The 14,584-nt window shown below is 59.7% G+C and overlaps 1 protein-coding gene across 8 annotated transcripts; it reads left to right on the forward strand.

Annotated features, from left to right (window-relative positions):
• The first annotated feature begins 741 nt into the window (after positions 1-741).
• Positions 742-12,820, forward strand: PLCXD1 (phosphatidylinositol specific phospholipase C X domain containing 1). 8 transcript variants are annotated; one of them, XM_074323896.2, is made up of 9 exons: positions 776-821; positions 915-1,040; positions 1,343-1,358; positions 3,956-4,105; positions 6,100-6,236; positions 8,661-8,789; positions 9,056-9,211; positions 10,260-10,443; positions 12,374-12,820. In XM_074323896.2, exons 2-9 carry the CDS (start codon positions 1,014-1,016, stop codon positions 12,607-12,609), a joined length of 1,035 nt encoding a protein of 344 aa, XP_074179997.2. In that variant the 5' UTR covers positions 776-821; positions 915-1,013; the 3' UTR covers positions 12,610-12,820. The 8 variants fall into 8 exon arrangements, with proteins under 8 accessions (XP_074180005.2, XP_074179997.2, XP_074180001.2 ...); XM_074323900.2 differs by having other exon boundaries at positions 790-821; positions 1,343-1,396; XM_074323899.2 differs by having other exon boundaries at positions 791-821; positions 915-1,029; positions 1,343-1,396.
• The last annotated feature ends 1,764 nt before the right edge of the window (positions 12,821-14,584 follow it).

Here is a 14,584-nt window from a genome sequence, read left to right on the forward strand (position 1 = left end):
TGACGCGCAATCAGGTGTCATTCCCAACACCCACAGCAGATGGCAGCAGAGATGACTGCTTCCACGCCTTAAGGACGGTGTCCACGTATTTTCACGGTATTTTTTCTCATTCTAAACGTAAGAAACAAAAAAGTACTACCCATGCCACGTAACATGCATAAACTTATAGAACAAGAACACACGGGGCAACCTGGTCCCAAACCAATGCCTGGTTTACCCTCAGTCCTTTCAGTTGACACTTGGAGGTTATGCTGATGGTAATGGATTTCTCTGCAGCTCAACCCACCATCCTCAGTGACCTCCGCTCCCACCCCGACACCCCTGCAGGTCAGCCCATCCTCCCTCCTCAGTGACCTCCGCTCCCACCCCCACACCCCTGCAGGTCACCCCATCCTTCCTCCTCAGTGACCTCCGCTCAAGTGACCTCCACTCAAGTGACCTTCGCTCAAGTGTCCTCCAGGGTCAGCCCAGGCTGATGGGCAGGCGGCCAGCAGCCCTGAGGGCTCTTCACTGTCACGGGAACTCTCGGAAGGGGGCAGAAGAGCCCTCTGAGGCCGGAAGTCAGGGACAAAGCACTGGTCCCCTTTTGCCAGCTGGGGAGGGTCTGAAACATCCTGTGCAAAGCTGCCAACAGAGATCCGAGCAAACTCACTGAACTCAAGCACCTCTTGTGAGACTTGTGCGTTTCCACAGGGCGGGGCAGTGCCTGGGGATCATGCCAGCGGCCCCTCAGCTGCACCTGACGTGCACCCCACAAGGGTCAGGCCAACATCCTGCTGCCCGGGCCACAGGCGAGGGACGGGTTAGTCTGCTGGTCACTGGTGGGTCATGTGTTGGGAACCCAAGGCTGGGGCTCCAGGCTGGTGACCTGGGGAGAACGGTGGGAAGGCCCTGACACCCTGATTGCCTTACAGGAACTGAGGCAGGCAGGGATAGGGTCATGGGCAAGGTCAGGAAGCAGGGATGGGAGACGCAGGGGAGCTGTTCCTGGATTTGGAAATAACGCCTCAGGAATGACTGAGAGGCCAGGTCAGACAGAGGTGAAGAAGGAGGAGTGGGGATAGGGCTGGGTACTGAGGCTGGGGGGTTGTGGGGGGGGAGGCGCGGGGTGGGAGGGGCTGCCTGGGGGGGGTAGGAGGGGATGGCACAGAGGGGAGGGCGCCTACAGTGGGGTGAGGACATGCAGGGGAGGGCGCCCACGGTGGGGTGAGGATATAGGAGGGGAGGGCACCCCCAATGGGGTGACATAGAGGGGAGGGCGCCCCCAATGGGGTGACATAGAGGGGAGGGCGCCCACAAATGTGGTGGCTACAATAACAGGTTTATTCTCCTACAATCCCAGAGGTCACAAGTCCAAGGTGAGTGTCTGTTGTGCAGAAGACCTTACCTGGGGAAGGTGAGTGAAAGGCAGCTGTCAGAAAGCCCTCCCAGACAGGAGGGGGGGGGGGTCTGTTCTGCAGGCACTGGGACCTCAGGGGTTGTCAAGGTTGGAGGTCCCATTTGACCTGGGGCCCTGGCATGGAGGGCACAGAGCGGAAGGCAGGAGGCCAGTGAGGGGCTTTATCTGGGAGGTGTCAGAGGGGGAGGGCGCAGGGGAGATGGGGGAAGCGGGGAGGAGGCAGATGGGGCCGGAGTTGCACAGAGAGAGGAAAGAGTGGTGCCCAGTAAAAGAAGGGCTGGCCCCCAGGCCACCTGCAGCTCAGACAGGTCAGCAGCAGGGCTAGGCAGGTACGCAGGAGTGGATGCGCCATGGAAATCCACTTCCACCCCCTGAGGTGACCGCCTGGGTGGGTCCGGGACAAGGGCAGTCAGGGCTGCAGAGGGCTGGACACTTCAGTAAAGGGCTCAGCTCAGCGGCTCAGGGTGCTGACCCACGGCTCGGAGGTCACAGGCCTGGGGGCCGCAGAGACGGCACAACCTGAGGTCTGGGATGAAAGTCCAGTTTGCTCCGGCCTGGGCCCAGAGTGACCACAAGAATGGAGAGCGGTCAGAGGGTCAGGCATGCCACTGACCCATGGTCACTGTCAGGGCGTCCGCATGTCCCTGTTCTCTGACCACTGACCGCACGTCGGTGGACAGGGCACCCTGCATTCCCCCTGAGAGTCTCTTCCCCACAGACTGGAGGGTGTGACGACCGGGAGCCCCGCTTCCCACAGGCAGTGCTGTCCCCGCAGCGGCGTCCTGCTCCGGAGTTGGGCTTGCAGCCTGACGCCGGCCCTGGCTGGGGACAGGCGTGTCCTGGGAGGCGGCTCCCTGACGCAAGTGTGGGTGTCCCGGCGGCGGCCAATCGCGTGGCCTGAATGTTTTGGGAAGCGTCTGAGTCTCGGGAGGGAAGGAGGGAGGGAGGAGAGCGGAGGTGGAGCCGCTGGCGGAAACTGCGGGAGACGCTGCCGCGGCGGCCGGAGGTGAGTGCCCGCGTCTGTGGGGACACAGTCCCCGAGACCCGCAGGACCAGCGCGTTCCCGCACGGGGCAGGTCCCGCTCTGCTGTCCCTCAGGCTCTGCCCACCCGCAGCCAGCAGCTGACGGGGCTGCGGGAGGCGCGGAGGGATTCGCGTCCGTGGCCAGAAGCGGGGAGACTCCCGGGCTCGGCACTGCTGGGCAGCCCGGCTGGGCTCCGGGTCTCCGACCGCGGCGGGATGGGCAGGGGAAGGACCTGGAGACCCACCGCGGCCCCGGTCCTCACGCGCTGGCCAGGGCCTTCGGGCGCCGCCGGCCGCTGGGTGGGTGTTGGGGGCGCTGGGAGGTCCCGGCGGGACCCTCGGCGGGTTCCCCGGCTGCGCGCGTCCGTCCGTCCGTCCGTCCGTGTATTCACCGAAGAACTATGTCCTGAGCGTCTGACACGCACCAGTCACCAGCCGCACGTGCCAGGTGGGACGGAAGGAGCCTCCCCGCGGGGCACAGGGGGAGCCGGCCGTGTCTCACCGGCCAGGGCAGCGGGGCATTCGGACTCACCCGCCGTCTGGCTGCCGTTTGTGCGCTGCCCCGGGCACTTCCCGAGTGCCACCGTCGTGATGACAGACAGACGGCCGTTCGTGTCAGATGGACCTGGGGGTGGGATCAGGTCCTGCCCGCGGCCCCCACGGACCGCCGTGGGCGCACCGTCTGCGGCCTCCGTTCCCCGAGGCCCGGCCGGCAGCGCGCTCACCTGGCTTGCTTATCGGGGGATGAACGGGTGTCCACCTGCCCTGCAGTCAGCGCAGGAGACGGCACTGCCGCCCTGACGACGACCTGGGACCTGGCCCCAGCCCTCGCCCTGGCAGCCAGTGCTTCTAAGGGAGCGGCCCGCGCCCGTCTGGGGGCCTTTCGCAGGCGGAGTTCCCGCCACAGAGCAAACAGCCGGACACGGGCCGAGCTCTGAACTCCGTGGGGGCGATCGGTGGGACTTGGGGTCCCACGGTGCCACCCCCCCCCCACAGACTCACCTCTGAGCTCCTTCCCACAGTCGGGGGGGGGGGGCAGGGGTGGTTAGTGCATGACCCGAGGATGAGAGGCTGCTGCAGGCGGCACCCGCGCTCCAGCCACCCTGGGGAAGCCCCTTGGGCTCCTGGGTCTCTGTGTCTGTCTGCCTGTCCCCCGTCTGTCCTCTTTCTCTCTGTGTCTGCCTTTCCTCTCTCTCTCTCTCATTCTGCATCTCTCTCTCTCTCTGTCCCTGTCTCACTGTTTCTCTGTCTCTCTGTCTCTCTATTTCTCTCTGTCTCTGTCTCTGTCTCTCTCTCTCTTTTGGATAAATTCTCTGGTCATATATATCTCCTTTGTAGTCTCCATTTCCTCTCTCTGTCTCTGTCATTCTCTGTCTCTCTCACCCCCACTGTCCCCCACACTCCTGACCACCCGTCACCCCTGGAAGGAAGCCTGTTGTTCTTTGTCCTCAAAGCCACGAGCCCTGTGCCACCAGGAGCACGTGTTCCGTGCGCCCCTATGTTAAGTCTCCACAACCTCATTTCCCTCCTCAGGTCCCATGGCTTCGCCTCTGATGGGCGTGCAGCTGAGCGAGGCAGGCAAGTACCCACGCCTGTCGGGCAGCACGAACCCAAACGCAGACTGGATGTCGGCGCTGTGCCCCTCGCTGTGGGACGTCCCACTGCAGCACCTCTCCATCCCAGGTGACAGCTGTGTGTCCCCGCGGGGTGTGGGCTGCAGGGAGGCTCCTGAGGGTGGGGAGAGCCAAGAAGCACACGTGTGTGTATACATGCAACACACACACATGTGCACACATGCACACATGTGCACACACGCACACAGATGCACGCATACACACATGCATATGCTCACACACGTACACATGCTCACACTGCACACACACATGCCCAGTCACACATGCGGACAGTCACACATACTTACACATACACCCATGCTCACACATAACATGCACTCTCACAGCCACATGTACATACACACACGTACACGAGAGTCCTCCCTTCTCTGCTTTACTCGGGTTCGGTCTGGGAGGCGCATGGTGACCCCAGGAGACACGTCGGGCAGACATGACAGTGCAGGGGACTCGGGGGGCTGCCGCAGCCAGCCCGTCCCTCCTTTGCGGACCCCCTGGAAGTTCAGGCCCCTCACCTCCGTGTTTATCACTCTCGGCCGAGCTGTGCTGAGCGTCTTCTGCCCACGACACCTGGACGGTCCAAAGTTGGGTCGGCCCCAGAAGAAGGACTCGCTATGTGGTTCTGGGACTTTCTGATCAAACTGAAGAATCTTTGACTTGAGGCCATTTTTGTTGCAAAAACACTACCGTGGTTGCCACTGGACAGACGTCTCAGTGCAGATGGGACACACAGTGACCAGAGCGGGTGGGCAGTTCCAAGAAGAGGCGTCCGTGCCCGGGACACTGGAGAGATGGCCACCCGGCCACCACGGCATGTGCGCTGGGCCCCCTGCCTGCCAACAGCCACTGCGAACATTATGGAGGTGAAGGTGCCTCTGGCTGTTGTCACTTCAGCTGCGATGCCAGCATTTCCTTGGCCACCGTGATGCCCTGTGCTGCCACTAATGGTCGTGGCCCATCTCTCCTTCATGGGCCCTTCAGACAAACAGAAAGCACTGCTTTCAGTGGGACGTTTGCTTTCTGCAAAGTTTCTCGTGTTTGGCTTGTTTCCTTGACAACTTTGTGCCGCCTGCCCCACCCTCCATGAGAGGTGACAGCTGTGGTGCCCGCCTGGCCCTTTGCGTGTGGGACGGGGGCTCCAGACCTACCCCAGGGGCCCTCAGAGGCTCAGCGTCACGTGCCCACGCTCTGTGTCTGCCCGTGCTCCCGCTGTGGAAACGGCTGGGGACACCGCAGGACAGCACGTGCCAGGTCCGCAGGGCCCCACACAGAGAAGGGCCCAGGATTGCTCCCCACCCAGGACGTGGGTCCACGCACCGCAGCTCCAGGCCTGGCGGGGGGTGGGTCTGGGCCCCCTCGGCAGGGCCTGCAGGCCGTCCAGCTGGGAGGAAAGTTGGTCCACTGGACGAGTGGACAGGAGGGAGGGGGGGCTGAGGGCACAGGAAGCAGCGTGACAGAGGCTCCGGCCCCTCCCGCCTGGGCGAGCGTCCTGCCCCCGACTCCCGGCCCCCCTGCCTCTGCCTGGGAGCTGCCCTGTGCTCCGCACAGCCTGGCGGCCCAGGGTCGGGCCTGCGGGGCTCTGTGCCCTCGCTGCCCCAGGACAGGGGGCAGACACAGCTTTGAAGATGGAGGCAGGGGCCACGAGCCCAGGAACATGGGGTCCCTCCTGCCCCTTCCAGCTCCTGGGGGCTCCAGGTGTCCCCGGGCTGGTGGCCGCGTCCCTCCCATCTCTGCCTCCATCTCCACGTGGTGTCTCCTCTGTGTCTGTGTCCCTCCTCTCCTGTCTCTGATGAGGACACTGTCATTGGGTTCAGGTCCCCTGATCCAGGATGACCTCACCTCAGACCCCTCACTCAGTCCCATCTGCTGGGACCCTGTTTCCACATCAGGTCCCATCAGCAGCTTCTGGGTGGACCTGTACTTCGAGGCCACCATCGGTGCCCGGTGTTGTGCGTGTCCTCTGCGTGTCCTCGGTGTGTCCGGTGTGCAGCTCCTGGCACACAGCGGATGGAGGGCTGACGGTGGCTGTGCCCTCGTTGCTTGCAGGGAGCCATGACACGATGACGTACTGCCTGAATAAGAAATCCCCCATCTCCCACAAGGAGTCCCGGCTGCTGCGGCTTCTGGCCAAGGCCCTGCCGTGTATCCTGCAGCCCGTCGTGCTCAAGTGGTCCGTCACCCAGGTAAGGGGCCCTGGGCTCTGGAGCTGCTTCCGGTCAGCGTCCCCACCTGGGCCAGTGGCGCCCTAATCCTTTGGGGAAATAGAATTGAAAACAAACCTCCCAGCCCAGAGCGCCACCCCACAGAGGGGGCAGAGAAAGAACACGGTGTATTATCACATTAGAATGACACCAGGATGGCATGTGTGTCACAGAGGTGGGAAGAGTGTCACCCTTGTACTTGGAGTCAGGGCCTGTCCTCCCAGGAGACGGTGACAGGCGTTTCCATCCTGTCACGTTTCTGACGCCCCAAGACCTGCAGGAAGCACCTGAGCTGTGAGCCTGGCCAGAGGCTTGTTCAGGATTCAGGCCCATTTGGAAAAGGCAGAAAGAACCGTCACTGACACATTTTCTCCAGTAAATGCTCAGAGGGTGGGTGAGGGCAGTGTCTCCTCTGGTATTTTCTGGCCGGGAGAATTAAGTCTCCCCTTTATCCTTTGGGTTTGCCCGTCACCCCTCACCCAGAGCCCCTCTCCCGTGTGTGCAGGCGATTGTAGGGCCTGGTGACCAGCCGGAGGGGTGGCCCTTGGGGGCCGCAGACAAGGGGCCTCCCAGAGTCGCTCCGGCTGGGGTGGGGACGCCTGGCCGGCTGTGGCCTGGGGCCCGGAGGTGGCACCCACGCAGGCCCCACCTGGGAGCCGCCGACCCCTAGCCCTTTCCGCAGCCTCCGCTGGGGGCCCTGTCTTCCGGATTTTCTGCTCATCCCAGCTCTGCCCTTTGTAATTGCTCTGCTCTGAGTGTCAGTCACCCAGGTGGCTGGCCCACTGCCAGGGTGGAAAGCGAGGTCTGGAACGTTGGGAAACCACATTCCTAACTCCTGTTAGGAGGGAAGAGTGGTGCTATGCTGGGTCCCGCAGGGCTGGGGCAACGAGGGGATCTGGGGAGGGGGGTGTGCAGAACGGGCTGGAAGCCTCCGTAGAATCCGCGGAGGAAATAACCACGGCTTTGTACTTACACATCCAGTGCAGCCATTGCGGTGCGTCTACCAATTGGCTGAAAGTGATTTTTCTGTGAAATATCCCGTCATCAAAAGGTGCTTAATATGTAATACGCCCAGGCAGCTGGCTCAGGGAACAGCGGGGTGCCCTCAATTTTGTAACAAAAACCTGGGGAAAATGCTGGGGACGCTGTCCTGCCTCTGTGGGTTGTGTCCCCAGATCTAAGCAGGGTCAGCCGTGGGCCACAGCGTTGTGTGCAAATTTCACTGTGCCTTTTAGATCAGAGGCACATCCGGCCCCAAGGTGCAGCGGGACGTGTCCTCACAAGGCATCTGTGTCTCTGGAACTCAGGCCGCTGGCCAAGGGCTGAGCCTCCCAAGGCCCCTCTGTCCACACAGTAGGCTCGCTGTGCACATAGTGGGCCCGCCGTGCACATAGTGGGCCCGCCGTGCACATAGTGGGCCCGCCGTGCACACAGTGGGCCTCTTTTCTCCACTGGCAACAGGGGAGGAGCAGCCCGAGCTCCCTGCATGGCCCACAGGGTGGAAAAATTATTTTCACATTCTTGGTTTCCCATCATTAGTTTGTGTAGACAGCACAGCACCGTTTCTTCAACGTTTTAATGTTGAGATAATTTTTTTACTTTCTGTATTGATATGTCCAGGACGTAGTGCCATGTTCTTTCCCTTCAATTTCATATTATTGTTTGTTTTTCCCGTTATTATTTTGTGTACAGGGTACAGTTCCATGTTCTTTATTTTGTTTTTACATTAATTCTTTTTCGATTATTATTTTCCATAGGGAGCATAGCGCCATATTCCTTTTTCATGTTAATATTACCTTTTGCTTTTTTAATCATTTGGGAAGAAGGAAAGTACCATTTTCCTTCCCGTTTTCTATCTTTGTATTGCTTTTCTCCTTTCACACCAGCACTCGGGGTGAGGGAGCACTTCACTTTCTCCTACTTCTCTCTGTTGTATTAGCTTTGCTTTTGCGCCATCAGTGGGCGCACAGTAGGGCCTTTTCTTCCCTCCAGTCCGCCTGCATTCCGTCTCGCCTTTCCTCGTGCTGCTGAGGCCCGGAGGCCCCTCTGGGGTCCTGGTGACGGCACAAGGAGGGCGAGGGAGACCCTGCAGGGACGTCCTGAGTCCAGTGTCAGGGCTCAGGGGCATTGGCTGCAGGGACAGGGCCGGCCTGGCTGCTTCCCAGGACAGGGCCCCCCATGTACGATCTGTGGCTCCCCTGGCCAGTGTCCCCTGATAGCCGGTCCCAACAGCAAGGCCCGAGTGGCTGCCCGAGCCCTGGCAGGCACCAATCACTGCTGAGGTGACATCAGATGACACGGCCCATGCTGGGCAGCTCACCGACCTCCCAGCCACCAGTAGGTGGCGCTGAGACAAGGTGGGAGCTGCCAGCCTTCCTGGCAGACACACCCGTCCTCTGTCCTTAGGTGCTGAGTGTCACGGAGCAGCTGGACGCCGGTGTGCGGTACCTGGACCTGCGTGTCGCACACATGCTGCAGGGCTCCGAGAAGAACCTGCACTTCGTCCACATGGTGTACACGAGCGTGCTGGTGGAGGTAGGTGGGGGCGGGGCAGGGTACGGCCGGCGAGGGCTCGGGCAGCGATGGGCACCCTCGGCCGCTCCTGGGGGGACGCGGCGTCTCCTAAGGGGGGAGGACACCCACTGCCGTGCCCGGCGGGTCACGGCTGGCCTCCAGCAGTCAGTCATTTGGAGTTCCTGACCATCCTGTGCTCCTGAGCCCGCACCTCACCCCTGGCTCCTACAGGCCGCATGGATGTTTGTGAAAGTGGGTCCCTGACTCGTCCTCCTGTCCCTGCCCAGGACACGCTCACGGAGATCTCTGAGTGGCTGGAGAAGCACCCCCGGGAGGTGGTCATCCTGGCGTGCAGGGACTTCGAGGGGATGACAGACGACCTTCACGAGTACCTGGCCACCTGCATCAAGAACATCTTTGGGGACATGCTGTGTCCCCGAGGGGTGAGACGGGCATGGCCTCCCCGATCCCTGTCCGAGGTGGGGGCAGGGGTGGGGTGGGATTGTACCACAGGCCCCAGCTGCTCACTTGGGTCTGCCGTGCGTGATGCTGACATAATTCTGGTGCCAGTACCAGGGTCTTCTAGATGCTTCTCTTGACCTTGGGTCACACTTGACTCCCATTTAGAGGTTGCCACAGCATCTGATTCCCTAAGTACATGCTGAGTGCCCTCTGTGTGTGTCTGTGTCCTCATCTCCTCTCCTTATAAGGACACAGTCCTGTTGGAGCAGGGCCCACCCTAGTGACCTCGTGTCACCTTAGTCCCCTCTTTACAGACCCGTCTGCAAATACAGCCCCATTCTGAGGTTTGGGGGGGTCAGGGCTCCAGCCTGTGAATTTTAGGGGACACAGTTCAGCCTGTAACGCAACGTGTGGTTTAATCAAGTAGGTACTTTTCTCCGTTTGCTGGTAGTGGCTGGCATGTGCCCTCCTTTAGTCTCCAGGTAAATCCATGACCATCTAGCTTGAGTTTACATCAAATTATTTCAACCCATCTGTTTGGAGTTTGTCCAGTGACCTCCTGTAAGGTCAGGAGAAGAGACCTGGTACCTCAGAGATTTGGGCTACAATATAGATCACAGTGCTGCCTTAAGCTTAGGGACACACACTCACTCGCGTCTCCAACAGGGCACATGGGGGAGACGCTGCCTGGGGGGTGCAGCAGCCATTCCGAGTGTCACTGGAGACGTCACAGAGGAAGGACGAGGGAGGTGGGAAACTTAACTTCAAGCCTGAGACGGACAGCAGTGCTGGTCCCTTCACGTGTAGCACAGGACACTGGGTGACTTTCCCTGATCACCAACGGTGTGGGACCCTGCGTCAGGGCACGTCTGTCCTTGTGACAATCCAAACACCGTGACACTGACATGGAGGCTGCCCTGCCCCCATCACTGTCCCCCCACAGACACCCCAATGTGTCCTCTCACACACACCCCAATGTCTCCTTCCGTCACTCCCTCACGTGCACCCCGACAACTGCTCCCCTTGCAGGAGCTGCCAACACTGCGCCAGCTGTGGGCGCGGGGCCACCAGGTCATCCTGTCCTACGAGGACGAGGGCACCGTGAAGCGACACCGGGAGCTGTGGCCGGCAATTCCCTACTGGTGGGGGGACCAGGTGAAGCCGGAGAAGCTGGTCCGCTACCTGGAGCACATGAAGAGCTGCGGCCGCCCAGGTGGGTGCACGTTCCTGCCCGAGACGCGGGTCACACACGGCTCTTGGGCCCCACGCTCGCTTTGGGCGTGAAGCGAGAGATTTAAAAGCAGTGCAACAGTGGTACCTCGGTTTTCTAACGTAATCCGTTCTGGAAAACCATTCACGTTCTGAAATGTTCGAAAACAGCCGACGCTGGGCCTCAGGATCTTGCCCTCAGCGGAAGCCACGTGACATATTCGACGTCTGAGGCGTGTTTGAACACGGAAGCAGTTGCTTCTGGGTTTACGGCGTTCGTAAACCAAAATGTTTGTCAACACAGATGTTCGAACATCGAGGTACTCCTGTATATAGCTGTGTGCACACGCACGTATTACTGTGTGCAAGTGTGTACACGTACACACGTACCAACACGTGTATGTATGTGCACGTGTACAGGTGTGTATACACATGTATGCATGTGGACTTGTGTGTGCACATGTGTGCGCATGCAGCCTCCCAACCGATGGTGCCCACAGCCTGTGTGTTTCCCATTCTGTTCTCCTCCTGAGGCTTCCTGGTTTGTTACTTTCCTTAAGGAAATCAGCCCTTTCCTGGCAAACATGCCAGGTAAGTCCCTTCTTGTTTATGGCTGTGAGGCCGGTGGTGTTATTGCTCTAATGTGAGTGTTGGCTTGAAGAAAGGAGACGTCTGGATTATGGAGCTGCTCACCTACCTGTGAGAGGCCTTTCAAAGCGAGAGGCGACCAGCGTTTATCTGAGATCCATGAGAATAGCTATTCGGGAAGCACTGACTCAGGCAGAGGCCCAGACAGTGTTCCGATGGGGACACAAAGGGCAGGGGTGTTTATGACAAAGGGAGGGGACAGTGACATCACAGAAGGAAGGTGTTGCTATTGGTGCAGATGACGCTGATGCTAAACAGTGTTTTTAATTTTCAGCCCAGAGGCATCAGTCCATTAGCCATGACACCTGCTTTCTTGTTGTCTTTGCAAACAGCTCTTTGGGACACCAGGCTGCTAAGGCCCCGTCCTGAGGTGACTTTGTCCTGCTTTAACATCCACAGGTTTGAGGCGTCAGATGTGCCAGGCTGTCCTCTGGGAGGGCAGGTCCGACTCCATGTCAAAGGGGCTCCATGTCTATTATTGTTAACAGAGTCCGTGGTTTAAGTATTTTATTTCCATGGTCAAAGGCCCGTGGCTGTGTCGGTGGACACTGGGCCTCCCAGGCCCTGCCCCTCATTTCGTCAGCAGGTATTCTCATGACTCTGGGGACTCCACTTGAAAACCACTGCTGACAAAGTCTGTGGATGAGTCTCCTGTTGTGAGAAATAGCACAAACCTGGCGGCTAAAGCAAGAGCTGTCTTCTCCCATAGTTCCGAGGGCAGAAGTCAGAAATGCGTTGTCCCATGGGGCTAACGTGAAGGGTCCCCAGGGCTGGTTCCTTCGGGACGCTCCTGGGGACACCCTGCCTGCTCGCCTTTTCCAGCCTGCAGAGGCTCCCGCGTTCCTGGACTCGTGGCCCCACATCACAGCACTCACTCCCCACCCCCCATTGCGTCACCGCTTCACCTTCCAGTTCTGTCTTCAGGTCTCCCTCCTGCCTCCCTTATAAGGACCCCTGTCATTCCATTTAGGATTTACCCACGGAATCCAGGATGATCCCCCATCTCAGGAGGGGGTCCCCATCTTAATTTAATCGCATCTCAAAGTCCATTTGCCGTGTAAGGTCACAGTCACAGGTGGACACAGACATGGTTGGGGGCCTCCATTCTGTCCACCACACGGGGACTGGGACGTGGGCCTCTTCGGGGACATGCCCGCCCGCTGTCCTCTGTGAGGGGAAGCAAGACGAATGTGACCCGTGTGGAGCCCGTGCTGCCAGACGGCGGCAGGCGGTGACGTGTTGCAGGCGGGCAGCGACACACCGCGCATCCCTCCCCCTTGTTTCAGGCGGGCTGTTTGTGGCCGGCATCAACCTGACGGAGAACCTGGAGTACATCCTGGCGCACCCGTCGCAGTCCCTCAGGAAGCTGACGCTGCCCAGCCTGCCCTACCTGAGCGCGTGGGTCCGGGAGCAGAGCCCGGGGCCCGGCACACGCTGCACCAACATCATCGCGGGGGACTTCATCGGTGCCGACACGTTCGTCCACGACGTCATAAGACTCAACGAGAAGCTGCTTTGCTGACCGTGTCCTTCTCAGGCTCAGCACGCGGGCCGTGCCCTGGCCCCGGCTTCAGCTCTTGGCCACACATGGCGAGCATGGGGTCCGTCAGCCCCAGCAGGGTCCCCGAGCGTCCTCCCTGACGGAAGTGCCCCATTGGCGGCCCCTGGCCTCACCGTTCTCAGCATCTCTGGGGGTGCGATTCCCTGATGATGATTAAAGATGGTTAAGCGATCGTGGCTTCTAGGGAAGTGTCACCTGGAATTGCAGGGCTCTGGCCGTGCTCTGGTTGCCCACGGCCGGCTCAGAGGTGTCCCCTTACCTGGGGGCTCCTGAAAGCAGTGCAGCGACACCCCGTCAGCTGCTTGAAGCCCTGGATGAAACCACGTTGTTTGATAGGACTGAACGGGTAGAAATCTTTTTTAAATAACAGAACCACCCTTTCTAACTCTGGTGAAGTGAAGGTTGTTCCGTTCCCACGACCAGCAGGCTTCCCGGGGCCTTGCTGGCTGTCGTTTCTTCTGACATTTGGGAGCTGGTTACAAAGAGGAGCAGAAATGGGGCTGAGCACACGCGCTCCCCCTTCCCAGAGGCCTCCTGGGACACAGGTGTGGGGCACAGGTGTCGTGTCCATGCTGGTCTGCTGCCGTCCACACGTCCTCACAGCGTCCCAGGTGTGTGGCACCTGCTCTGTCATACGGCCACCGTGACAGAGGTCCACAGGCCCCCTCCTTCCTCCACCAGAAGTGGGGCCACCTGCTACTCGGGGTGACATCAGGCCGCCATGGGCGTGGTCCTGCCTGCGGCCGCTCGGCCACCCCACAAGTCTTCCCTTTCTCCCCAGGCCACAGTGGGTGTTACTGGCCATGGCTCCCCTCCCCTCATCACGGTCTTTCTTAGACACCATCGTCTATTAGGCATCCATGCTTCATCACAGTGCCGATGACACTGACCATACCTTCCTACTTCCTGTGCGTCTGGGGCCCTGCCACACCCGGGAGAGACGCCCCTCCCAGGGCAGGCTGGCTGCTAAGATGAAAGCCATTTCCTTGGGAACACCCGTCACATGCACACCAACCACTGTGTCACCCAACACACACCAGTCTAGCATTCCCTACACCCCGTCCCCCGGGGCAGCGACCAGGTGACAGGAGGCCAGCTGTGTCACTCAGAGCCTGCCGGGATTCTTCAGATTAGCCAATCCTACCCTGTTCGTCCTGTCCCCAGGGACACGCTGTGGCGTCACGTTTCTGCAAACATGGCCCTGTGGGCTTCTCTTGGGAAACGGAAGTAATCTATTGTTTTTTCAGTGGGTTGGCCTCTTGGTCTTGGCTCAGGCACCTCCACAGGATAAAACCCCACAAGTACAAGTGACACCCACCCCTGCTGCCCCCAGGGGTCCAAACGACAGCTCCCGTGGAGTCCCTACTCCTCTGGGAGACTTGGCATCATCCTAGAGGCCTTGGCTCTCTTCCCACGCCCAGCAGTGCAAAGGTCACAGAAATGCCTCATTTTGCACACAGCTTTCTAGAGCAGGTGGCTCAAGTTCTCAGACACAGGATGGGTCCCACCCACTTTTTATCTCACACCCCTTAGGGTTCCTAGGAATTTCTGTGTAGCTCGGTTTCTGGAATATTCCTCGTAAATGGAAGGGCATCAGACGTGAGGTTTTCTTAGGTCACTCATGAAAAAGACTACTTAATGTGCGCTGGAATGTGTTCTCTTTGGGATTGAAATCGTCATTTTCTGAAAGAAAATCTGCTTATGCGTTTGCTGCCAGGATGCTGTTGTTTAACGACGGCCCCTGAAATCCAGGGGCCCATCCTGCTGGCTGCGCCAGCCCCCGCCTCTGCTCCATGTGCTCTCCCCACGGAGCTCGGAGCTCAGGATGTCAATTTGAGACGAAGGACCACGTCTCATAGCAAGTGTCTAACATAACGACCGTGCTCTCGCTCTAATCCTACAAGGACCCCGGATTTGTGTCAGGAACGGATCAACA

The sequence above is a fragment of the Rhinolophus sinicus genome, chromosome 18, assembly GCF_057876585.1.
Source record: "Rhinolophus sinicus isolate RSI-liver-muscle chromosome 18, RSI-T2T, whole genome shotgun sequence".
NCBI classification, from domain to species: Eukaryota; Metazoa; Chordata; class Mammalia; order Chiroptera; family Rhinolophidae; genus Rhinolophus; species Rhinolophus sinicus.

What these genes read in the sequence shown, in the direction of transcription:
- PLCXD1 (XM_074323903.2), top strand. Translation starts at nt 2,639, where the DNA reads ATGGGCAGGGGAAGGACCTGGAGACCCACCGCGGCCCCGGTCCTCACG. An exon ending in TCACCAGCCGCACGTGCCAG is followed by an intron (nt 2,871 to 3,955) that starts GTGGGACGGAAG and finishes TTCCCTCCTCAG; the next exon opens with GTCCCATGGCTTCGCCTCTG. An exon ending in TCAAGTGGTCCGTCACCCAG is followed by an intron (nt 6,237 to 8,660) that starts GTAAGGGGCCCT and finishes CTCTGTCCTTAG; the next exon opens with GTGCTGAGTGTCACGGAGCA.